Consider the following 26,884-nt stretch of genomic DNA (forward strand, 5'->3'; position numbering starts at 1 on the left):
AAATACATTTATAATGTTACAAAAGATTTATATGACAAATAAATGCTGTTCTTTTAATATTCATCAATAAATCCAGATGAATATTAATGGATTATAATGGATTATTAATGTTCATCAATAAATCCAGAAAAATGCATCGCAGTTTCAATAAAATATTAAGCAGCACAACTGTTTTCAACATTGACTAGCATAACGTCTCGGTTACATCTGGTAACCCTTGTTCCCTGAAGGAGGGAACGGAGACATACAGATTGTCGTGACCGACTAATAGGAATCTCGCTAGAGAGGCTAATCTACTTCGAGTGAAACTAAACAATGCATATTTGTGTGCAATCATTTGCATCAGCTGTTCAGCCTCGCAGCGTGGGTATATAATGAGCAGTAGGTGCGATTGCACTTCAGCTTTTTGCTGAGGAGCCAAGCCTGAAAAGCTGGCCGCCCCGGCGGGCGGCAGCAGATGTGGCGATGGGACGTACTTCTCTGTTCCCTCCTTCAGGGAACAAGGGTTACCTGAGATGTTCCCTATCAGTCGGTCTCTCGGCGTACGCCATGAGCGACTAATAGGAATCCCTACCAAAGCGTCACAGCTGCTGCACCCCATCCAGCAGCCCGTGCAAGCCTCTACCCCTTCTTGCCTGGAAGGACGATAGGAGAGGGCTTACACAGAGTGAATCTGTCACTGTTGTGCCATGATAACCCATACAGTGAGACATTGGATAGCACTGGGAAAGCGTGCCATTTCTGTTAGGAAGGAGAACGCTGCGGAAGCCAATTTCTTCAAGGAGTTATGTGGGAAATACATATGGACTAGCCTGAAGGTTATACTGGGTGACTTAGCCCAAGGGAAAGACACAGGCTTCCGTTAGGAGCAGCCGTGGAGAAGATATACACATATGGGATCCCTGTAGGGTCACACATATAGGGACCCAGCCTAGAACCGGTTCTCAAGGAATCAGCGGATAAAGGCCTGGCACTGGACTTTCCGCCATGTCCAGGCCGAGGGTGTTGGAGGACTCAACAGGTTCTTCACTCTGGAGTAATAAGGGTGCACAGTAGGGTGCAGAAAGCCGACAGAGCCGGACCTCTCGTTCCTCCTACCCATTTAGGGTGAGAACACGGGAGGAGACGTGAACGTGTTAAGTGTCGCCCAGCCCGCAGCTCTACAGATATCTGTTAGCGAGGAGTCACGTGCCAGTGCCCAGGAGGATGCAACACCTCTCGTGGAGTGAGCATGCAACCTGAGCGGGACAGGGCACACCTATTGCTTGGTAGCTTGGAAGCTTTAAGTCTACTGACTGCAAAGGCTCAAAGGGAGCATCCTGAAGTGCTCGAAGCACCAGGGAAAGGTCCCAAGAGGGCATGGAGGGGGGTCGAGGAGGATTTCATCGTCTCGCCCCCCTAAGAAAGTTGCGGTGCAAGTTCAAAAGATGAAGTGCATTCGCACCAGCTGCTCATTATATACACGCGCTGCGAGGCTGAACAGCTGATGCAAATGATTGCACGCCAATGTGTATTGGCTTGTTTAGTTTCACTTGAAGTAGATTGGCCTCTCTAGTGAGATTCCTATTAGTCAGTCACTACGTACGTCGAGACCGACTGATAAGGAATAAATGTTTCTTGAGCAGCAAATCAGCATATTAGAATGATTTCTGAAGGATCATGTGACACTGAAGACTGGAGTAATGATGCTGAAAATTCAGCTTTGCATCACAGGAATGAATTACATTTTATAATAATTGAAATAGAAATCAGTTATTTTAAATTGAATCATATTTCACAATAGTGCTATTTATTTCCAAATAAAAGACAACCTTCTTTCAAACACATGAAAAATCTTTAAGACCCAAAACCTTTGAACGGTAATGTACAGCTTAAACACACAATCTTTCTCAACTTATATTAAATATTAAAATCCTCAAAAAAAATGTTGACAAAAGGTATTCACTAGACTGAAAATGATTTTGTTTTATCGAGTATGAACATAAGAGAAAGTCAACTACTATTCATTTTATAACATGTGATTTACCTTAAAAAGATGAGAAAATTCTGAGGGAAGGAGCTGCTGTTTGCATCACAGATTACACATATTTTGTGTAAATTCCATTTCCATTAAAATTTTTAGTTGAATGATAGCATGGACATATGTGATATTTTACACCATCTTCCTCTGAGAATACAGAACACTTCAGGTTCTGTATTCTGTATATAGACTTTTAGCTCTGTCAGGCGCTTCATATATAGAACATTTTAGGGGCTCCCATCATGGAATCATTTTAGGGATTTAGTTTCAATTAATTAATTAATTTAGTTTTAATTCATTTTTAATTTAAATTAAATATCATAAATTAAGCAGCTCATAAACATCCTTTTTCACTAGAAGAAAAAAAAGATGAAAGTATCATACAACTATTTCTCCTTATGCCTTTTTGGCATAAAGTGTTCTTTAAAATTGAGTCAAAAACCTTAAGAGTTCTATAGAGCCTCATTTAACCTTTTTTCTAACATCCCCGAACAGCTCTTTAACTTACCGTCTGTCCAGTCCATCTCCATATCCGGCAGTTCAAAGCATATATTTTTAGATTAATTAATAGAGAAATTAATATTGGTTGATAATTATTATTATACAGTATTGTCCTTAAGATAAATGGCGTTATCAAATGAGAATATTACGAATTCGTACCAATTGGTCATGAGATAGCGTTGGAATATTATGTTAAAAATTGCTCTGTTATCTTCTGATCTGATCAGAAAAGTGAACTAAGAAGTCATTGACCCAACCTGCTGCTTTTAATAAACGGACTAAAAAAAGAGATATGACAGACTTTCATAACCTTCAGACAGAGGTCAGCAGAGGTCTGGAGGTCATGAAATGACTCTGGTTTCATTGCCCTTATGAAGCGATGCACTTCCTGAATAAAAAGGGTTCAGATCAAGGTCTTTTTGAGAGCAGCTCTGGCTGATCTCAGTGGAGACTCGTTCATGCTGGCTCACAGAGACCGCGAGACGACTGCCAAAACAAGTGAGACAAAGGCCAGAGAAAACAGAACAATAAAGAGCTATATTTCTAAATGTATAAAGGGTGTTTGGATTGATTATTTGCTCTGTGATATCTTCAAAGATGTAACTTTTTTTAAATATCCTAAAAATGTAAACATTTAAATTGATTATTTGTTTTATTGATGTTTTTAGCTTTAAAAGTGCACAAAGTCATTTTTGTTTGTTTTAACAGCCAAATTGACAATTAGTCTTTGATTAATTCAGCAAAATACAGTTCAACATGATGACCAATCCATGCAATATATATATATATATATATATATATATATATATATATATATATATATATATATATATATATATATATATATACTGTATATCTTAACCCTTTATTTAAATATGATTAAAAATTAGATAAAGATTTTGTAATCGTATTATATAGTTGAGCTTGGAGAGAATTGTTTTATTTGTGATAACACAATAAGATATGATGCCAAATTCTGGGCCAGCGAAATCATGAACACGGTCTATGACAGTGAAATCGTGAACACATGCATAAACAGGAGAGTACATTTAGTTTTTTTCACCTAGGAAGTAAAACTTGAGCTGTGGTTTGCCTTTTTTGACAAATAATTTTGTCAGATAAATACCTTGACCAAGTTTATGCCAAATGCATATAACCGACTAAGTGTAAATCTACTGTAAGTGAGAAAAAGCCTTCCCACAAAAACATCATCATGACCATATTTGGCGCATAAATTCAGAGCAACAGAAGCTTCAGCAGTGGATCACTCAATCCCACAGTACTGACCTTTCTGACAGGAAAGATCCCGCCAGGCTACATATCAAACATATTTCACTTCAAACACCCTTATGACGTGTTTAAAAAGCAGTTACTGAATCAAGTGAACTTTAACTCACACCTGGTTGTTTCTCGCTTTCAGGCACTGATTGATATCTAAGGTTTCTGCTTTGGGGTGATAAAGGGAGGACAAACATGATTTACTCTACAAGTAAACCCACCTATGGGATGACTGTTTTTCCTCCTGTATTTAACCAATATTAATGTATCATCTTGACCGTGAACTAAATGTGTTTGTGTGCATTCAGTACACCTCTGTGGCCAAGCAAACAACATTAGATGCACACACACTGATGCATTAGTCAATGTCCATCTGAATAGCTGACCTGTTTAAGCCTCTGGTACTCTCGGTCAAAAATTACAGATTTTTAAAAAAATATATTATTTCAATGAAATTATTGTAGTATAGTGCAGTTTTTAGTTTGATAATGTATTTTATTTAACATCTTGTATTTATAGGGGATTTTATGTTACAAAATTATACAGTGGTTATGCAGTAGTTATAATCCAGTTATTCACTTTTTGACTGAAAATAAAATGTCCAACTTAAACTGTTATAAATCGTGAATGCTTTGGAGCACAGTCTCTTTTTACAAACAGCACTTAAGCAGATTATTGCTGAAGTAAAAAAAAAAGTTGAAAAAAGTTAACTTCATTGTTGTGAAAAATGCAACATTTTACATTAAATATATTTTCCCAAACATTTTTTTACTCTAAAAAAGTAAAAAAATAAAAAATAAAAAAAGTGTGTGTGTGTGTGTGTGTGTGTGTGTGTGTGTGTGTGTGTGTGTGTGTGTGTGTGTGTTTCAATCTGTCACTGAAAAATCATTGAATAAATGTATGTATGTATGTATGAATGAATGAATGAATTAATTAATTAATTAATTAATTAATTAATTTGGCATTTAAATTCATTGTAATTCGTTTATACTTGTTACTATACATATAATATTTATAAAGAATAATATGGAAATGTGTAACTCCACCATCCTCTAAAATTACAGTACATCCTCAAAAAGTCTCTTTAACTCACTGTCCATCTCTATATCCAGCAGTTTTGAGCAGGGTTTTTTTTATATTGTGAAATCCGTTTCGACCAGTATACATTATTGTCCTTAAGTTTGGTTTGTAAGATCAATGACTTTATAATATGGGAATATAAGTATTATATTTCTTGCTATTTTAAATATAACACATAATATATTGCATGTATATAAATAGTGGTACAGCATTTCCTGGGTCATTTTGACTCTGAATCAACATGAACCAGACATCAGACCAGTCATTATTGGACTTTAACTCTGACCCGGATCAACATAACTTGTTCCAATAGGGCAAATAATTAAAGCTCTTCACATGGGGAACTTGTTTAAAATCAGATTTTAAATTGTTAATATTTAAATCTTGGTTGAATACAGGATATTGTTAGCAACCTGTAAACCCGGCATTTCTGCGTGCACTGTAAATACACAGGTCTGCTTTTCTTTGTGCTGAACAAAAGGTGAAGCTGGACAACTGGTGATACCTTATCATAGAAACAGGTTTATGCTGATTGTGCGGTTTTCAGTAATTGAAGCCGTACTTAGGCTGTGTTTGGCCAATTCACCACAACCTTAAGAAAACTTTAATTTACAAGTATGGCTTACATCAATAATGATTATTATTAAATGCCATTGCGATGTAAATATAGCTGATGTAAATGCATCAACAGGTTTGAAATGCAACACTCAATGTTATGCAGTGATTAACAGCTTCTGTCTATTTATCAGTGAAGGAGTTCTTGAAGTTTGAAGACCAGTCTGTTGCATAAACTGCTCAGATACTGTCACGGTTTGGGTTTTGTTTCTTACTTGTAATTGTCATGTTTCTGTGTCTTGTCATGTGATTCCCTGATTGTCATGTGATCCTGCCATGTGTCTTGTCATTTTTTAACCGTCTGATCGTAATTAGTCGAAATTAGTCTGTGTATTTAAGCCCTCATGTATGTTTGCCCTGTGTCTTTGTCTAGTATTAATTGTTTGTCCAAGTTCTTGTTCCGAGTTCCATGCCTTTGTTTTATGTTTGATTGTGTTTTGAATTAAAATTGCATTTGGGTTCTCAACCAGCTTGCCTCCAGGTCTAATTACAGGTACTCTTAAAATTTATTAGAGATAAGAGTGAAGCAATCAGTCAGAATGTTCCTGCATTTTCCACCAGATGTCACTAAACATACATTATTTGTACAAAAATCACTTTTGACACATAATGTATGGTATTTTAGAACTGGACACATTTATAAAAGTGCCTGATTATCACATCGAAAGTTCTGAGATTTTAAAATGAAAAAAAGATAGATTAGACATTTTTTCTTTAAAGTCATAAAAGTGAAATATTATGTGAATTTACATTTACTTTTTAATTCTGAAAAGACAGGTTTGCTTTTTTTTTTGTTTCGTTCAGGTTACAAAACGCTCGAGTTTTACGTTCACACTTCAGAGGGGTTCCAGGCGTTGCGTCACATCCAGGGGCCCCTGGGCACTCAGTCAGCTAGATGCTGCCTGGTGGGCGTGACGTCATGCCCGAAAGTTTGATACAATGCCCTCCATGTTTAAGGGAAGTTGAATTCAACTGACAACAGCAACATGTGACGTACAGAAGACATGTAGATGTTCAATGGAATGTATGCGTAGTTGACGGGACCGCGTGGGAAGCGACGGCTCGATGAAACAGAGTTGGACCTGTAAAGTTTTTTAGGTGAATGGTTCGTGTAACACCCAACTATAAAGCGGTCTGTTCTCCGTTAGACAAGCGGGCTGCTTCGGATGAAACGTGTATCAGAATTAGTTTTCACGGAGTTGTATTTGGACTGCAAATATGTTGTTTCTCTCTAAAATGAGGAACCCGCTGGACAGACGCTTTTAGGATTGTTCTTCAGCCCATCGCGGACCTCTGTCGCCGGGCGAGAGTCGGGCATCGTCCTTTAGAGGAGTATCAGAATGATAAAGCCCAAAGTGGGTCGGATGTTTCTGGCGACATGCGTCGGGTCGTTTTTTATTCTCATATTATACTTCCAGAACATCTCAAGATCAGGTGAGTATTAGGCTACATAAAAAAGTCTAATTCATAATGGATTTGTTCATTTGAGTCGGATCTTTTAAATGAGCCGGTTCACAAAACCGGTCTGAACAATTTGTTCTTAAATCAGACTGAATTGGTCCGAGCGTTTCTCCGATTCATTGAGCCAAGAACCCGTCTCATTCTGACATTTCTCATTCATTCTGATTTGACTCATTAAATCGTATGTCAGTTTTATCAACACCAGATTTGGTTTTGAATTTTATTTAAACATGCTGAAACGCTTTTCAATTGTTCACTGTAAATGTTATACAGTAGCCTAGCTATTTAGGTTCTAATTAAATGACATTGTTTTTATGAGCTGAATCTGGGATGCAGTCAACAAATGAACTAGACACATTAATTACAATAAAGCATTTAGGGAAAATCTTAAATAATCATATGTTCAGTAGGCTATATGATGCTTATAATATAGTAATAAGCTGCAACATCCAATTTCATTTGCAGTTTAACAATGTGTCTGTCATTGGGGCATAAACAGATCCTACAGTAGGCTAATGTACGAATGAGATCATATGAATTTGCCAAAACATTTTAACATTTTCATGAATTGGCATGAGAGTGTGTTGGCGGTATCCATGTTTTTAGATGTCTACTTAAATTTAGTTGGAGATTGAGTAAAGATCATAATATTCAACTGCTACAATATAGTACTTTTTTTTAAATTGGTGTACAGCTAATAACTTGTTTCACCAGCCAAATGAAGGTTACAAACCAGACTTCTTGTATCAGGAATCCTAAATTCATTAGTTCAGTGATGACATTAACATTAACTGTGGGCAATAATGATTCAAGTGCATTTTGATGCATATCTCCTCCCAGGTCTGGAATCTGGGGTCAATGCCATCAAGGAAGGTTGTTATTTTTACTTTGGTCTGATCAAAGTTATTAAGTTTTAACATAACTTCATAAGGGGTGTGTTGGTGAAAGTTCTAAGTTGGTTGCTGAATGATTGCTAGTTTGAACCCCAAAAGGGCCAATCCATGAAAAAAAACAAAGTTAACAGTTTACTGAAGTTCCTTGAAATGTGCAGCATTATTCAGTGTGTTGACATAATTTCCACTGAAACAGGAAGACAGGGTGGGACATATCAAATAGCTCCTCCCCTTTTTTAAATAGCCAATAGCATTTTGTTTATATCACAGCTCAGCTAGAGCCGTTGAGCTCGGTAAAGCTGCAGTTTCCTAACTGTTACTCCTCATAATCTCCTCTATATTGATTTAAAATATAGCATTCTGTGCAGAATTCAATGGGTCCGATACGTTTTCTGGTCTGCGCCGACTCATGCATATAATCCGCTCTGTGTTATCGTGTCTCTGGATCGGAGCAGACTGTGTGCATGCTGCGGTGGTTCAGTGTCACTAACGTGAAACTTCATTCGCCCCAATGGAAAGCATATTTACACTGTCTGAATCGTTCCCTTTCACCCAAATAGTTCACTATGTGCCATTCACCATGCAGAAAATAGTAATTGTGTGAACAAATAACTGGCGTCAACGTCTATTTATAATATAGGGGGCGGGGCGCTTTAGATTCTAGAGAGCATTTGATTGGACAGAAAATCTGATGAAAAGTGTGATGTCATCAAATTCATTGATCCATATTGGCAGAATTGTCAGTTTTGAACGCTTATGTCTTCTAAATGCGAATTTTGTCATTGTTTTGGAGCACACTACATTATAGATAATAGTGAGGCTAACAGATTCATACTAAAAGCCAAAAAAACTTCAATTTTGATTTTATGGGGGACTTTAAGCCTCTTTGTTTTAGTGTCCCAACTGCTTACAGTTAATTAGTTAGTTTAATTTATTTAGCACAGTATCCGTGCTCTCACAATAAACAATATTGTGAGAGCAGGGATACTGTGCTAAAAAAATAAACTAACTATATAACTGTAAGCAGTTGGGACACTAAAACAAAGAGGCTTAAAGTCCCCCGGTTGAAAACTACTCTTCAAACCACTGTTAAAGACTTAAAGGGAACCAGGGAGCTCTTAAGCAATGACTGTCTGATTGAAATAACGATTTAGTGCATTGTCATCAGTTCCATTTGACAAGCTTAGGTAGATAAAGTTTAGATAACATAGACATGCATGCCACATAATGGCAGTTCCTCTGACATACAAAAAAGGACAACAGACTTTCCTCAGAGTGCACATGTGTAGACTTTAGCCTGTTTAGAACACCGAGCGAACAAAAAAGACTGTTTAAACCCACTGGAAACAAAGCAGACGGTGAGAAAAACTACCCGTGGAATGTTTGGAAGGCCCCCACTGGGAGACTCTGGGGCATTCCAAAACATTTTAAACCTTTCCCCTGATGCCTCAGAGAGAAACGGATCACCTTGAAGAAGGATAGCATGAGATTAGAGAAGAAGGGGGAATTAAAGGTCAGTGGCTTTGACTTTGTCCCAGAGTTTTGGGATTGGCCTCATATGACCATATCTGATTTTTCACCCACTCATTACTTTACACATTCATGAGAGGGTATGGAGGTAAACCCCCATAAGTTATGAGTATGAAGTCCATCTGGACAAAATCAGAAACAGCATGAAGTGGTGAAGTATGTCACTACAAAATATTTCTCCGTTATGGTAAGTCTCCTGTGAATTATGGATGAGAGACTTTGAACATAACCTGGTAGTAATAATAGCTAATCTTTTTTCTATTTATTTTGCAAACAAAACCTCTCCCTTTGCCCAGAAGACATAGACTAGAGGCAAGTATAGATTGTTTGGTGAAAATTATATTATACAGCCAAGATTGCAAGGCTGGCGTCAATTTGCCGTTGCCCTTTTTTTATTATTTTTTTATTAAATGAATAATCCACTTCCCCTGACTAGATTTGGCTCCATTGAACCGTTCTTGTTTAGGCTTGTTAGTATGCAGTTAAATAGCTTCTCAAGAATAGTTCAGGATCTGACCCTTAAGAATTCTCCTGCCAGAGGCAAATAGCTTGACTATGGCAAAAGAACATCATGTGATCCTTCATTTGTCTCTCCTTAACAGGTGTTTGTAGATGTTCACACCTGCATTATTGAAGACGCTTATCTCGATGGCTCTCATTCACTAATAAGTGCGTACAAATTAGGTGCTCACAGAAACAAATGTCCATAGGCTTTAAGATAGGCTTAGACATGTGATTAAGCTTAAAACTTTTAATTATATTCATAACTGTATAATTAATATTGTGCAATATTTTTAAAGTTTACTATATTACTATATATTTGTATTATTATTAACATCTTATTATTCATGATTTTGAAATATTTGATTAGTGAAGACCCAATGAGTGTATAACGCAAATTAATGTTAATTCTGTGCGTTATTTGCTTAAAGCTTTTCTTGTTTGGGTCATGGGTAGATATTTGCTGAGCCACACCTCTTCAGTGTTCACAGGGTCAAACACACTTCACAGGAAGTTTGGCTATATATACCACTGTGTCCTCTAAGCTTCTGCCCTCCTAGTGGTTCTACTAAAAAGTGGTTCCAGTAAAAAGAGCTGATACAAGTGATCTTTAAAGTAGTGCCCTGTCGGTGTCTTGGCCTAAAACTCGCAGCAGCAATCAGTAATTACCTTAAAATGGATTTTCTGTTTATGTATGTTTCTTCACGAAACCGCTTGGTAACTGTCCTTGTGTGTTGGGGCATTTATTCTGTGATCAAGTTCGCAATAGGAAAGTTGTTTAATTATCGAATATTGAATTTCCCCTCATTCTTCTGCTGCTCTGCTTCATTTTACCTGAAGCCAACATCAAGAAAACTTGTCCAGCCAAAAGGCAATCTGTGAGGTGCAACTAATAAAAGTTGAGCGGTTTGTCCATGAGAAACATATGGAGCTCCTTCCCTTTCTGTGCAGTAAGTGCTTGTGAGTCAGTGCACAGATCAGATACTCAACTCGGCCTTGAGTGCGCTTTTGTCAAAAGACCTTTGAACATTTTCAATAAAGTGAGGGTCATTTCTTTGCCCTCAGCTCCACTGTGGGCAGTTTGAAACTAAGAAGATGTCTTTGTCCTGTTCTAGTCCTTTTAAAGGCTTGTTCTCTTCTGATAAAGGTTAATGCTGCATCTGCTGAATGTGCAGCAGTTTTATCGCTTATCTGACCACCATCAGTTACTTCTGCTCATGCTGCTGACTTCACCACACGTCTCACTTCTTTTTGCTTGTTTAGTTTGACAAACAGTCTGCTTAATTTCAGTCGATCGTTTTACTCCGCTCCCTTATAGTTTGCTGTGGTAAAAATGCATAGGCCTATTTAAAAAAAGGTAAATTCGTTTTAGGCATTGTTGATTGTCACAATTGTTTTTTACTTTTTTATTGCAGCAATGAAATGGGTCACGACAGTCAACTAGTTGTCTGACAACCGACTAGTCGACAAATTATGCAGGGCAACAGGATTGATTTGTACACGGAAAATTTGTTCCAAAGCATTTATACCGCATGCCAGAAAACATAAGCTCATTCTTTACCATCAAGCAAACCTCCAAATGCTTTTATGAAGTTTATGAAGTCCATTACTCCAGAGGCCTAGAAGCGAAACTATCTTTGATCCTTGAAAATTGAGTCACATTATGAAGTGATTGAAGGTCAAATTGGATTTTGGATTTGTATTTTCTCCAGTAATGCAGCCTAAATTGTTTCCTAAATTGTTTACGTGTCTTTTACACATTTTACGCTCTAGTTGTTGTGAATTGGAGTGATTATGCTCGCCCAGGTTGGTGTCAGCCTTATCGATTTTGGAATAAATCACCCCGGCTATAATCCAAGGACTGAAAACCTGTATTTAACAACAGATTTGAAGGGGTAGTTCAATTGAAAAGTATGACATTTTTTACTCCCCTTCATGTTGTTTCTAAACCTGTAGAGCTTTGCCTCTTCTACAAGAACACACACACACACACACACACACACACACACACACTCACACACACACACACACACACACACACACACACACACACACACACACACACACACACACACACACACACACACACACACACACAAATAATACATTTTTAAGGATGTTTATACTCAGTGTAAGTAAATGTCTAATAATATATTTGTGTTCCACTGAAGAAAGAAAGTCATAGTTTGAAATAACACTTGGGTGAGTAAATGATGACAGAAGTTTTGTTTTGGAGTGAACTAACCCTTTATTATTACCCTACCTTTATCCTTGATCCTATGTGCAAAGCATGATACAATTTGCAGAAGCTCTCTTGCACAGATAAATAAACTTTCAGCACTTTCTGACTGGATCCTACAGCACGTGTTTAGTATAGCATCATCAGCCAATGCTGGTTTGTCTAAGCATTACATTACCCATTTAATGACATAACTCTGGGAGCCATACTGCTCTACAGGGCCAAGTTTCCCAATGGACCTGTTTTATATTTTATGAGCAACTGCGCACAAGATGCTTTTGATTTAACGTGCTGCCGGGGCATTGGTCAGTATCCTCCAGCTCTCCCAATCATTCGCTCTTCCTTTCAGACAGCCAAGACAGATTTTAAGCAGTCAGAGATTTGGATGGAATACACAAATCATGCTAGGTGACTTAAACAGGTTGTTTGATTGCCAAACCATGGCACTCGTTTGGATATAAGGCAATTCCTTGATGCAGAACAGCTTGAGGATTGCAAGTTTGTTATATCTTTTTGTGTTGGTAATTTTCACTCTTCAGGACTGGAAAGGAGAAAAAGGCTGCGTTCTTTTAATAAATAAAGGGCCATTTCCTGCCTTAAATGGAATTTTGGGATTTGGGATGAACAGTCACGGCTCTATATTAGTCAGGGATAGAGTGACTTCCTCACAAAGAGGCTCAGTGAAGTACGGTCTTTCTTCACCTTTTCATATCATATGCATCTCTTTCTCTCTTCTCAAATTCATCTTATGAGAGTAAAACCATTGCTATAAATGGAATACTGTACAGTACAACATGATGGGCCACTATGAGTGGACGTAACTATCCAAATCTCTGATTAAGCACACTCTTCATTCAGTAATGGATTTTGCTTTATGGCATATTAAGACACCCACTGGAGTTCTACTTCCTTTAGTGTGCTTGGGGCAGAAAGGAAAATGATTGCTTTAGTCAGATAACTATTCACTTCTGCCCTAAGAACACTTTATGGTTAGTAAAGCTACTTTTTACAGAAACAGGTCACTGTAGGTATTCATTAGAATTTCAGGATAAGCATTTTAGTAATTTTGCACAGTAATTGAATCAAATCAGTAATTCTCAGTCATGTTCTTTCTTGTTTAAAAATGTGTTTCCTTCATAGCTTAAAGGTAGGGTAGGCAATCTCTTTATATATATAAACACTTTTTTTATACTGGTTGAAACTCTTCACATCCTGATAGCAATCAATAATAGAAGTGGTCTAAATATTAAAAACATGTACATACTGTATATCTTATGTGGAAGTCTCAGGACCAAAAAATGTTCATTCAATCTTTGCATTTGGTCCGAATGCAATGATAGGATGTCCTACCTGCCTGTCAACATATGTATTTCCATACCTCCGTGCACCTGCTCATGCAGACATCACACGTCACCACAACAAACAGCAGCCTTGTACAGTTCCGCCTGAACCAAAACAACGAGTTTATGCTGGGTTCACGCCATGTCGTAACCGTAGTTATGAGATGGCAACCTGTGAGGTTCTACCCGGAGCTGTTCACGTCCTCAGACTCAGAGTTAAGGCTGATTTATACTTCTGCTTCGGACCTACGCCGGAGCCTCTACGCTATACACTACGCGTTAGTTTTCATTTATACTTCTGCGTCGTTGTCCGGGTTGACGCGCAATTACACATGCAGAGGGAACATGTGAAACCCGAGGGAGGGGCTAGCAGACCAATCACAGTGCTTGCGTCCGCGTAGAATTGACGCGTTGTTACATTTTTGGAGAGGTGCAAGTCAGGGTACGCCGAAGGGTACGTGCGCTACGTACTGCCTACGACGTAGCTACTGTAACGTTTGATCAGGCACCAGTCCACCAGCTTTCCGCTTATGGATTCCACTCAGCCTACATCTACTTTACAGCTACGGCGTGAGTTCGACGCAGAAGTATAAATTGGACTTTATGCGTTTCTATGTCAACACTATCGATGCTGAAATGAGTCTGCAGCAGTCAGGTGGTACAAGTAAGAGCTCTGTAAGTTGTTTACGTTCATTATTGTTGTAATATTATGTGCTCTGAGACATGAGGCAATGTAACACTGTCTCGTGACGCTTTGCAGAATCTGCTGTTTGCGTTCACGTGTTTTGGAGGAGGTGTGGCATTGGCAGATCTCATGCTTTCAAAGCTAGCTTGTTATTTCTGGCCTCTCTGAAATTGCCTACCCTACCTTTAACTTTTCATAGCTGCCTCTATTTTGCAGCACCCATTATTATGAGGTGCTTATTCAGAATGTCCACTTTAATTGAACATTCATTCATATCTGGGCATGTTCAAACAAAGATTGCTCTAAATGGCGATTCAATTAAATAAAACTATGGTTTTAAAAACATGGACATTAAAAGAAATATTATGCCCTACAGGATTTTACTGTAGAAGTTTTTTTAAAAGGGGCATTTGGCAACTATTTCAGCTGCATAAAACCGTTTGGAAATCATTTGGATGGTTTAATAACCTGTTCTGGTGAGAATGGTGACTTTCCCCGCCCCCACCCCCCCCCCCCCCCCCCCCCCCCCCCCCCAACGTTCCTAGGCGGAAAACCAGCCTTGCAACATGAGGATTAACGTCCCGTTATATTAGAAAAAGGAAGTCTCGTGAGAAGCGAGAACGACCGAGAAACACAAACTGCTTTATGGCAATTCGACATAAAGACACACGAAGTAGACATAGCTCCACACGATAAAGTTGGCCGGCTCTGATAATAACAAATGCACATGAGCAGCGGTAGAAAGGGGGAGGAGGGTGCCGCAAGTGAGTTTTCTTACGACATTGTTGTGAAATATACGCCTCACAGATGTAGGGGGAGCTCGCTGAGAAAACATGCGACAACAAAAGTGAAAATCAGCGAAGAAATAGCTAGGGTTGCCAAATGCCCCTTTAATATCTTTAATCAACATGGCTCTAACTGACTGCGGATAAATATGACCTTTCACAACAGATGATGCTTTACAATAGACTCTGTTAGAGAGCAACATACGGAAATGTATCTGTTCAATAAAATACCTTGCTTGGCTGTTGAGTAATAAAAACACCATCTGTGCATTGCTTTTACAACATTTCAAATCCCTCAGTTTTTGCCATCTCCTTAAAGCCAAGCCAATGTTGATTCTTGTTTTATTACAAGCTCTGTTGCGCTCTCTTTTTGCCAGCAGACTCTCTTCTGTTCGGCATTTCTTTAAAAGGGGTGATTCCCCGGAGGTTCCAGATTTAGCTGCTCCATGTCAACCTTTTTTGCTCGTTGTGATAACTAACCTCTGATACTCACACACCAGACACCTTTCAAAAGTAGCAGGAGCAACATTTCTCAGACGTATACGCAATTTCCTGTGAAAACCATTCCGTCAGATCTCAAATATAACTCTTTTATAGGCTTGCCATAGTGAATAAGGGTATGACAAAAAAAAACATTTTGATGGTTTGATGATATATTGCCTCATTTAAATGTTAATTTTGAATTTAAAAAAATGGCTTAGTGTACCTTTAAATCAAAAGTGACAGAAATTATTTTTTAAATAAATGCTGTTCATCTTTGTTGTTTTCAACAAAGATAATAATAAGAAATGTCTCTTGAGCACTAAATCAGAATATTATTATGCTTTCTGAAGGATCATGTGACTGAAGACTGGAGTAATGATGCTGAAAATTCAGCTTTGCATTACAGGAATAAATTACATTTTAAAATATATTCAGATAGAAAATAGTTATTTTAAAAATGGTTATTTCATTATTATTTAAAAAATAACTTTGTTCACAAAATATAAAAATAAAATGTAATGACCACAATTTTTTTGAACATTACAGTAAAAAATGTGGTTGGTATTGTGCTGCTATATGATACACAAATGAGCCCTATGTACAAAAGAGGATACTGACAAACTACTGTAGTAAAACGGTGGGGAAGACAAGGCAAACACAGAAGTTACTAAGTCAGTTTGATCTGCTTTTCTGGAGTGTTACATCTTACTATACTACTGGAAATTGCGTTTTTGAAGTAGCATTTTCTGGTAAAAAGTGTGTGAGACAACATGCTTATAAACAGCTTATGAAACACCCTGATATCAACATCAGAATTGTTTCACTTCTGATGGGTTTCATGACACATATGATGATTCCATACAGCACACAACATCCAGGAAGCATAAGCTCGTATGTTTCCATTGTAGTTTACACCAGAGAAACATGATCCTCAAAGTTATTTGAATGTGTTTCCAATACCGCAGCCTAATTATATCTGACTATAGGGGCGAGAGCACCAGCTGTGAAGTCAATTGAGAAGATAAATCATTTGATTTCAGGAGTAAAACAAAAACTCAAAAGTCACCTCAGAGAACAAAAAACTCTCCACACGAGGCTGAGCAGAATTCGATTAGTAAGCGAGCAGTTGCAGCGCCGCATGAGGGCTTCCTGCCCATTACCTTGCGAACTTTTGATAAAAGCCTGCTGATTTGTGTGTTGTCCTCTGTAAACCCTTACAGGCCAACATAAATTGCCACAAGCCTGTGTAGCATTACAACAAACAACCTTTGTTGTTGCCGCATGGCCTCAGTTGACGTGAGGAACCTCACTCATAGTGCATACTAACATCTTTTAAAAAAGAGGCCTCATTGCCCACCTTTGGGAGCCATTTAATGCTTTTCTTCTACCAAGTAGCTAGTTTTGAGGAACTCATTTGGGTGATACTGTATTGCCTTGTCATCATTTAATTTCATCTGTCTTTGCTTCGTCAAGAAAATTACTCTATAGATTACTCTGTTCCTGTAAAAAAAGTAACAAGAGGAAGTTCACGTCTTTCTGTGGTTGTGAATCAGACTGCCTCTAACGGCCTCTTGCACACACTTCCTTTTAAAAACGATTATCAGCCGATGTTTATGATTATAAATATCTTGTGAAGACCTATCATTTTGCGATGGCAGCTCTGATATGATTGTACTTGGCAGTGACACAGACATCAAATTGTGGCGTTGAGTAACATTATATAGGTCCTTTTTTATGCCTTAGTTTGTTTGTACACCACTATTTAACAAGTGGTATCCTGTTTAACAAGTTATCTGTTGTGAGGTCATAAATATGAGCTCTTATGGTGTTTGCAACAGATAGGAGTATTTTAAGTATTTTATATAAAATGTGAACATGACGTGGTTGTGAGCACATGACACATTGAGCTGTGATGCTCACATACCAAGGCTTTACGCTAACATTTTTGTGACATTCACAAAGCGGGTCTATTTGCTGAAAGGCAGACGTTGTTGGGTGGGTGCTAATCATCGGGCAAATTAAGCAATCAGGAATATTAATTAAGGTATATGACTAAATGCTCCTGGAAGGTCACCAAGCAACATCTTCATGACTGAATTAATTAATATTCACATGCCTAAATTTTGCAGCCTAATGATTCAGGGCTTATACGTGACCTAGCTGTTCAGGCTATCATTCAACTGGTTGTTTAGCGCTCTAGCTGTTTGATTCAATCCTATATTCCAGCAATACTGGAGGCTGTAGTTTCAGGAGCGCATTTCTAAGACCCTGGTTTTATTTATTTTTTGGGGTGATGGCGCCACTAGCCAATTCTACTTCAACAACGGAGATATGATTCAAACTTCAAACAAACAGATGCAAACACTAGACCCACGGAAATTATTCATTTTTTATGATCTTTTCAGCTTATTTTTTAACGTAAGAGCAGGGGCGACCATTTTAAACTTGAATATTTGAGGCTTTTGGTGTCAGCAGTCTCCAGTTATTATATGGCTGTGCAAAAACAGTTAATTGTGTTTCTGGATGTTGTAAACTGGTATTTGTTTTCAAATTATTTTAATTTATTAACGTACTAATAAACACGCAAGTTTGTAGAGCTTTTATTTTACCGTTTAGGCTACTGCATATTGTTAAAGAGATAGTTGACTCAATAAAACAAAAAAATTGTCATTTACTCACCCTCAAGTTGTTCCAAAACCCTTTAGAAAGAGTTTTTACTTCTGTTGAACACAAAGGAAGATATTTTAAAGGATGTTGGTAACCAGACAGTTGACGGTAGCCATTAACTTCCATAGTATTAAAAAAAAAATACTAGAAGTCAATGAGTGCCGTCAACTGTTTGGTTGCTGACATTCTTTAAAATATATTTCTTTGTGTTCGACAGAAGAAAGAAACTCATACAGGTTTGGAACAACATGAGGGTGAGTAAATGATGTCCTTTTTGGGTGAACTATCCCTTTAAGTATGCCAGTCACACATGTACTCCCACATACACAGAAAATAGTCTTTCTTTCCAAGAAAAACAGAATATAGTTGCTCATATATTGAAACAAATTAGGTTCAATATTTCGAAGAGTGTGTTTACCAATGGGTATGTTTGGGTTAGGTGTTGTTTAGGACAATAGGCTATATCAATTACATTTATATAATAAAACAAATAAAAAAATCCTGAAAAATAATTAAATAAATACATAACTGAATAGTAAGTACTATAAAATGGTATACTGCTAATACATAACATTTTCTTTTTAAAATGCGGTTCTAAAAATGTGGTCCTGAAACTGCAGCCTCCGAGATTGCAGAAATACCCTTCTCGTGTTGATTGTGAAAGCTTAGTTTGTACTAGTGTAGGTCCATTATAAACAAGATAAGCTTTTTACTTGCAAATATTGCATGGTCACTCTTTACTATAAGTGTAAAATAAATAACAAAAATGAAAAGCTGCACATTGAGACTGCTAGATTTCACTGTAGATATGACATATGTATTTTGTTGGATTTGCAGTCTTATATTCATTTTCATTGAATAATGAGGATATGTAGGAGCTGGGGAAGCCATCAGTGCCTGCTTTCATAGCACAATTTTTGGTCTGTATATGTACTCAACCCCCTCCCCATTTCCTTCTTTCTGCCTTTTCCATGTTATATCAGGGTTTTTTTTCCCTTCCATTTTCCATTTGATCCTCATATGGTCCTTTTTTGTGGTCTTTTTGCCACTTTGGTGTCCCACTAATTATTTTTAATCATTAGAGGTAAAACATTTTTTAACTTAATTTAAATTTAGTTTGCTCAGTTTTATCAGTGTCCCACAATACTATACATTTAATTTGATTGTTTTTTTTGTTCATTGATAAAAAAAATAAGTCAATAAAATGCTATAATTACATACATCATTGTAAACATTTTTTACATGAGATTTACGATAAGCATTTTTTGAGGGTTAAACATCTTTTACTGATCATTTATTGAAAAAAGAAAAATGTAAGGTTTTTTTTTTTTAGAACCTATTCATGGAAAGTGTTTTTTCTCTTTTTTATCATGGTTGCTTACTCTACTCTCTCAGTGTCCAGACTTGCTGGAGCGTTTAAAGTATCCGTTTGACCTAGCTGGCACATGTGCAAAACCAATCACTTACGTTAGTGGTAAGGGGCCCAACACAGACTGAAGGAGCGTGTGTGTGTGCGTGTGTGCGTGTGTGCGTGCGTGCGTGCGTGCGTGCATGCGCGTGTGTGTGTGTGTGTGTGTGTTTGATGGGTGGGAAGGGGAGTAAGGGGGGAAGTGGCTTGGACTGAAGAGAACAGACTGTTCCTATAGAGAATACAAATGTGAAGGAGGAATTTTATGGCTGATCAGCTAGGTGCAGGAGTCAGAGAAGGCAGTAATTGTGTATCAGCACGACCCCCCGCTGCTCCCGCTGCTCCCCATGTGCCCAGAATTAACAGCTCTAATCTTTTATAGCTCAATAACGGGATCGTTCAGACAAAGGACTTTGATCTCTGCTCTCGCAACACAAGGTCACGAGTCTCTTAACCCCAAAGAAACTCTGAGGGAAATGTAAGTGATAATCGAACATGCAAAACTCTGCATCAGAATGCAGGGATGTTGTGGGTGGTTGCCAAGGCATTGCTATGCGCAAAGGCGAGTGCCTTTTTTAGCATGTTATCTGGTTTCTAGGTCTCTATGATATTCTGGTCTATTGAAGTTACTATATTATCAGTTAATGTATCCATTGTGTTTTGCTTATGGAGCCATTAACTTTATATTGCCATTTCTCATCTTTTGCTTTTGTTGTGTGCTTATAGCTTCTGAACAGATTTCGGGTCGGAACAGTTTCCCAGTTAAATCAGGAAGAAGTCCTTTGCAGACACTACAAGAAAATGACCAGGTATGTATTTTTTTCAGCTGAAATCATAGGAATGTTGTCGACCAATCATTATTCAATATTTATTTATTAAATTATGAAATAATTTTCCACGTGTTGCATGAAAGCAATTGGCTAGCATCTGCGCTAGGGTATTTGCATAGGCATGACGTGACGCAACAGAACCCACCATTCAATTCGGCAACGCATGACGTCAACCATTCAAAGTAAATGAGAAGCGTTAACGCAGATGTGAATGCACCGTACCTTTTTTGAAGCCATACATACAGACACTTTTCATTGTGTAACTTTATTGTATGAAAAACAAACAGCCAAGATTTGCTAAACATCTGCTCTTGTGTTTTATGGACAACATAGTCACACAGGTTTGGAATGACATGATGTGTGAGTAAATTAAGACAGATCTTTCATTTTTGGATGAACCATGCTTTTAAAGGTCTGAGTGGAATCTCTAGATACGGTCCATCTCGTTGAATCACTACCAGCTCATCAAATCCTATTATATTCTTGCCTGTATCAAACCCATCTGTGGATCCCCCAGGCAAAACCGTTACCCTCCCATTACTGCTATGTGCCTCATGATTTCACAAGAACTTCCCCTAAACACAGCATCTGTCTTATCATATAAAGTCACACAAATACACGTGCTTACATGTAGTGCAATATGTGGTTTGCATAATTGCACTGTTAAGAAATCTTGCATTCGGTTTCAGAAGAAAAGATTTTCGGTTTAAAGTAATAGTTAACCCAAATATGAAATCTGTTCTGAACCCATTTGACTTTCATGTAAAAAATGGTGACTTTTTTTTTCATTCGTTTTCCTCTAATACCACTCTTTCCTGTCCTCCAGCTGGAGAAGTCTGCAGTGCAGGCCACTCTGCTGGGTCGAAGGGAACTCCTGGAGGAAACCTGTCACACCCACACCCGCAAAAGACGCGTACTCGGCCCAGAGGACCTCCGCCACCTCATAGTGGATGATAAACACAAGCTACTGTATTGCTATGTCCCCAAAGTGGCATGCACCAACTGGAAGCGTGTAATGATGGTGCTAACAGGCGATGGGCGCTACCGTGAACCGCTGGCTATTCCTGCCAACGTAGCTCACGTAGCGGGCAACCTGCGTTCACTCTCGGAGTACTCCACGGCCGAGATCAACAAGCGTCTGCGCACATATCTGAAGTTTGTCTTTGTGCGCGAACCCTTCGAGAGACTCGTCTCAGCCTATCGTAACAAGTTCACCCGTAGCTACAACACAGCCTTTCATAAACGTTACGGGACCAAAATCATCAGGAGACATCGTGCCGACCCCCAGGCTGAAGCACTGGAAAAAGGAAACGATGTCTCCTTCGAGGAGTTTGTGTATTATTTAGTAGACCCTCAGACTCAGAGAGAGGAACCATTTAATGAGCACTGGGAAAGGGTTCACTCACTCTGCCACCCTTGCCTGATCCGTTATGACGTGGTTGGCAAGTACGAGACTCTTGCGCAAGATTCCCGCTACATCCTGAAGTTAGCAGATGCCGAAAGAGAGGTGAAATTCCCAGCCATCTCCAAGAGCACCAGGACCACGGGCGACATGGCTGCCAAGTTCTTTCAAAACATCAGTCCGTTTTACCAAAAGAAACTCTTCAATCTTTACCGAATGGACTTCTTGCTTTTTAACTACTCTGTGCCGGCATACTTGAAGTTGAGATGAGGGTTTGAACGTGTTTCAACTGATCCCAAATCTTGCACATGTCTTGTGGGCACAGACGTTTGAATTTTGCTCTTGTGTCTGGATTCAAGTGAACTGCCTGGGGGAACCTGTGGAAGATGCGTCTTGAATATTGCGCTGCCCTCACTCCCTTGAAGCGAAATTCAGCACTGTGAACAGATTACTACTGGCAGGGGTGTTGCCTCCCATCCCAAAAGTTCACAAAATACTTTTCACCGAGCTCCAAGTATGTGCCTTTGTCCTTCTGAATGTTGATAAGTGAAGCGGGATTCTTCATCAACGGACAAATGCTATGAATGTTTCATCTCCTTTAATCTTCACCACCCAAATGGATATTTATAGTATTGTTTACATAGCATATTTATTGTGGATTTTGTTCTTGAACTGGAACCAGCAAGGCCTTGACGTTAATCTCGAAGAGACTCCTTGCGGCTGATCTTAAAGCCTCCTTTCTAACATTCTCTGGATATGATTTCAGACCATAACCTCACTCCCCGATCACAAAGGTAGTTTCCAAGTCTAAATCTAACAAACCATCAACATTTGCAATCAGATAGCTGGTCATATATCGGAGAGAGTCAGAGGGTAAGGGATGAATTTAGACTTCTCTTGCAGTGGCAAACTGGACAAGGCTGTCTACCTTGGCCGGTTTAGCTAATCTGGAATGAAACAGTGTTCTTACAGAGTCACCCCTTTATTTAGCATGCAACGGGCAGGGTAAACAGTGCATACCTGTGGTTGGGGAAAGGTAGACCCTCATCAGTGCGCCTCTTGTTGAGTTATGGATGCAGGGTGAGGTGCAAACTACCCACTGGGCATTGCAGGTCAAACATCAGCATGATTCTGGGAGGAAACACTCGTCTTATGAATTCGTTATAAGGGTTGAAGTGCAATAAAGGTTTTAGTAAGGTACCAGTATGTGTTTTAGTCTGCAGAAGATTATCTATCCCTTCAAACTCCTAAAGTGTGAGAAAATTGTGTCTGTGCACTACAATACAGTTTAAAGTCCTGCTAGTTTTCACGACTTTAAGAAATGTTATTGTGGTTCATTAGCACTTGGTGGAAATTACCTTTAATAATTTTTTTTCTCTTTCTTTCTTTTTGTCTGCGGAAAAGGCTAATAACTATTTTTTTATGGTTGAAATGGTTATGAAATATTTAGAGAGAATGAAAATGAGTCTGACTAATATCTGGCCGACAGGCAGACATGTCCTGGTGCACAGTGGGTACCTTGTGTGCCACATTGCCTTACAAAATTGCTCTTGGAAATGCTTTGTTGGAAAATATTTTCAATCTAGCTAGTTACTCACTATTTTATTGTTGAACTGGAATCATCCATAATTTCCTAAGGACAAAAAGAGTCATCAACAGTTATGCTCATAAATTTGCATTCCCCTTGCAGAATATGCATTGAGAGCTGGTGGGTGTAAACCTTTTGAATTGGATGACCGGGGTAAATTGTACTTATTTTTTTCTTTGTGGAAACATGTATATATTTCATGTAGCTTTTAAAGGGAAGTATAAACAATCTTTAAACAGAATCTCGACTCTTAATGCATCGTTTTGCCATCTTGAGCATCAGTGAATCTTTTCACCTTCACCTAATATATCACGCCGATATATTAAAGCCGAAAAATTATCCTTCAGCTGAGAGACTTCTGATGCGAACTGTTTGCCATGATGTTTTTGAATTGCTTGAAATATGATTGGAATCACTTCAAAAAGGAAAATTCAGTGCAACACGTGCAACGCCATACGTCATATAGGGTACATAAAATTATAATGAGAACATCATTATAATTATGTGCTTGGGACATGGCTTTTAATTGTGTTTTTGTTTTTGTAATCAGGCTAAAAAATTATACATAAAATTTGGATTTAGATTTATCGGCCAATACATCGTCCTCGGCTTTCAAATATAAAGAATTATCGGTTATTGGTATAAGCCAAATTTTTCATATTGGTGCATCCCTGATTATTTTATTAATATTATTAATATTTGTATCTTCTGCAAGGGATATAAACTTATGAGCAGAACTGTAAATGTCTAGTATTATAACACATATCAACAGATGATATATCTTGTCATTTGAAGAGGAGCATCATGCCTTGATATGAAAGTTACAGGAGTCCCAATTCATTTGCTCTGTCAAAATGTCATTATTCTGATGTAAAACATTGAATGTATTGTAAGTTGAAAATGTGAGTGTAGGAAAGCCTTTCATTGTATGAGCTGAGCTGTTGAGAGTGTGGCAACAGTATGTGGCATTTGATGCAACTAACAGTTTGCACCTGTTTTGAAAGCTTGTGGGCATAGGCTACACGTGCTACATAACTGTGAATCCCAGTATGGAGTCTTGCTTTGAAGGGTAAATAAACTTGTTTTTAATTGTATTTTTGTTTTTCAGTCGACAACAGGGACTAAGTCATCATTTCATAATTTCTTCTTACCATTTTAATTATATTGCCTTTGGTACAACAGTGGAACTTTTTATGGAAAAATATGGATTTTTTTTGTACTGTTTTAAGGACCAGGGGCCTCTTTATAAAACGTGCGTATGGACAGATTTGAATTTAAATTGTACATATGCTAAAATTCACACCAACGTTCATATTTATAAAAAACGGTCTTGGCAGTCTTTCTGAGTACTGCAGGTATTCGCTCGCGATTCATTATGCACCGCTTACAAGCCAGAGATCTGAAACCATTCAGCTCCGCACAATTTCACGATCATTTGCGATTTATACATTTATCTTCTGGAAGAGAGGCGTACACACGTTTTTTGTGTGTATGCTCATTCTCTGAATCACATGTAGGCACATTTGAGAAATGATTGTAAGATCAAATGTAGGACTGTTTCTATGCAACATTTTATAAATGAGGCCCCACAACGCTCAAACTGTGGAAGAATCATGTGATTAAGGTGTACTGAATACAAACGTGTACTGAATAAAACTGCCACATCAACAATATCATTGTGTTTATTGTCATCAATTTATTCAAATGAACAACCAATTACATTCATTACATTAGATAGTTATTTTGCCTTTTTCCCAAAGTGTGGTATTTTGAGAGAAATATTGTAGGTGCAAAAAAATTACAAACGGAGAGGTACATTGGGCCCTCTGTAGGCCATATAAGTTATTGTATCCAGTATAAATATCTAGCAGCAATTATGATATTTTATATAGTTACTAAAACAGCAAAGGAATGACCTTCAAAATTTTGATACTTTACTATTTTCTTTACAATCAATCCTGAAACATTCGTCAGACAAAAGAAACCTAGAGACCTTCAGGGTCTGATATTTTGTAAACTTCAAATTCAATTTATACGTGGCACATAAAGGTTTGTAACACGCACCTAAATTTAGACCTTAATATACAGTGATCAGGTGACTAGTGTGTATGAGAGCAGCATTATTGAAGCAACAGGACAACACACCTAGAATATAATCATGTTACAGACCAATAGGTAGTAGTCCATACCTGCCAATGGTCAAAAGTGTACTTCATATTTCCAGTCAACCTATCCTGTTAGCATAGAAACAAAGTGTCTTTAGCTTTGCACAGAAAAGTTTGAATCTCCAAAGCCACTGCAGCCAGCCTGGGTGGCAAAGGTCCCGTGAACAGACAGCTGTAACTGGAGAAGGAGGAGGTCTAACATTTTATAAGCCGTGATCCTCCACTAACATGACCAGACGGAAACACAGGGCCAGGAAACCCGTGCCCAACAGGTCTCCCAGTGCCGTCAGGTATGGGATGGAGAAGTTATCAGGGTCCAGACCTTTCCTCCACGTAAAACGCACAATCAAGTCTGCCATATAAATGAGGATCCCGACCTGTGAGGAATAACATGATTAAACGTTCAGTTATTTCACATTCAATTCCTGCTAACTTATTACAGACAGATTTTTTTAACAAACATACATTTTAATATTTTATTAATAAATAATACTTTTGTTCAGCAACGTATACAAATCGATTTCGTTTTGAATTATCGAATATTGTTCTTTTGAACTTTCTATCCATCAAATAATCCTGAAATTATTTACCACGGTTCCACCAAAATATTAAGCAGCACAAATGTTTTCTATGGACGCTTGTTTACGCCACAAAAGTATTTTTTTTTAAAGAAAATTGAAAGAGACTTTTATTTTATCAGAATTCTGAGCTGTAAACTCGCAATTCTGACTTCTCACACTTGCAAGTCTATATCTCGTAATTCTGACTTTTCTTACAATTGCTAGTTTATATCTCGCAATTCTGACTTCTTTTCTCAAAATTGTGAGATATAAACTTGCAACTGCGAGTTATAAAGTCCAATTCTGCGGGGGAAAAAAGTCTTTTTCTCAGAATTGCTAGTTTATATCTCACAATTCTGACTTTACAGCACGTTATCGTTTCTTGAGCACCAAATCAGCATATTAGAATGATTTATTACAGACTGAATTTTTTTAATGGTAATGATGCTGAAAATTCACAGGAATAAATTAATTTTAAAATATATCAAAACATCAAGCAGTTTATTTAAATTTAATAATATTGTACAATATTACTGTTTTACTGTCTTAATTATTTACTGTATTATAATTTTAATTAAATAATTGAAGCCTTGGGGTGCAAGACAATTCTTTTAAAACATTATATAAATTATAGTAAAACTGACCAACATTTTTAATTCATGTTGGGGTCCTTTATTAATAATACCTCAGAGAGATTTCCAATCTGAAATTAATAATTGGACACAATATTGAATTATTTTCAATTTTCAAGTAAAACCCAGAATCAGTCTGTTCACAGACCCCATTTGATAATGCCAATAGATTGCATTTGAATCCATATAATTAAGTAGGAGATTAGGAGGAGGATGAATAC

At 37.8% G+C, this 26,884-nt stretch overlaps 2 protein-coding genes across 6 annotated transcripts in view; one reads left to right on the forward strand and one right to left on the reverse strand.

The window, feature by feature from the left end:
- The first annotated feature begins 6,287 nt into the window (after nt 1–6,287).
- On the forward strand, nt 6,288–24,979 carry LOC143725726 (carbohydrate sulfotransferase 11). Its single transcript, XM_077218365.1, has 3 exons — nt 6,288–6,928; nt 20,213–20,295; nt 21,143–24,979. Exons 1-3 carry the CDS (start codon nt 6,835–6,837, stop codon nt 21,986–21,988), a joined length of 1,023 nt encoding a protein of 340 aa, XP_077074480.1. The 5' UTR covers nt 6,288–6,834; the 3' UTR covers nt 21,989–24,979.
- Nucleotides 24,973–26,884, reverse strand: part of LOC143725724 (solute carrier family 41 member 1) — a 30,356-nt gene continuing 28,444 nt past the window's right edge. For all 5 annotated transcript variants that reach the window (XM_077218358.1, XM_077218356.1, XM_077218357.1 and 2 more), the window contains one exon: nt 24,973–25,848. In XM_077218358.1, coding sequence (XP_077074473.1) covers nt 25,675–25,848 — 174 coding nt within the window. In that variant the 3' untranslated portion in view covers nt 24,973–25,674. The remainder of the gene's footprint in view (nt 25,849–26,884) is intronic.

This window comes from Siphateles boraxobius, unplaced genomic scaffold (assembly GCF_051911475.1).
Source record: "Siphateles boraxobius isolate OS27281-9 unplaced genomic scaffold, OSU_SipBor_1 77, whole genome shotgun sequence".
Lineage (NCBI taxonomy): Eukaryota > Metazoa > Chordata > Actinopteri > Cypriniformes > Leuciscidae > Siphateles > Siphateles boraxobius.

Coding starts and splice junctions, on each gene's coding strand:
- LOC143725726 (XM_077218365.1), top strand. CDS start 6,835: ATGATAAAGCCCAAAGTGGGTCGGATGTTTCTGGCGACATGCGTCGGG. Junction 6,929..20,212: donor CCAGAACATCTCAAGATCAG/GTGAGTATTAGG, acceptor GTGTGCTTATAG/CTTCTGAACAGATTTCGGGT. Junction 20,296..21,142: donor CACTACAAGAAAATGACCAG/GTATGTATTTTT, acceptor CCTGTCCTCCAG/CTGGAGAAGTCTGCAGTGCA.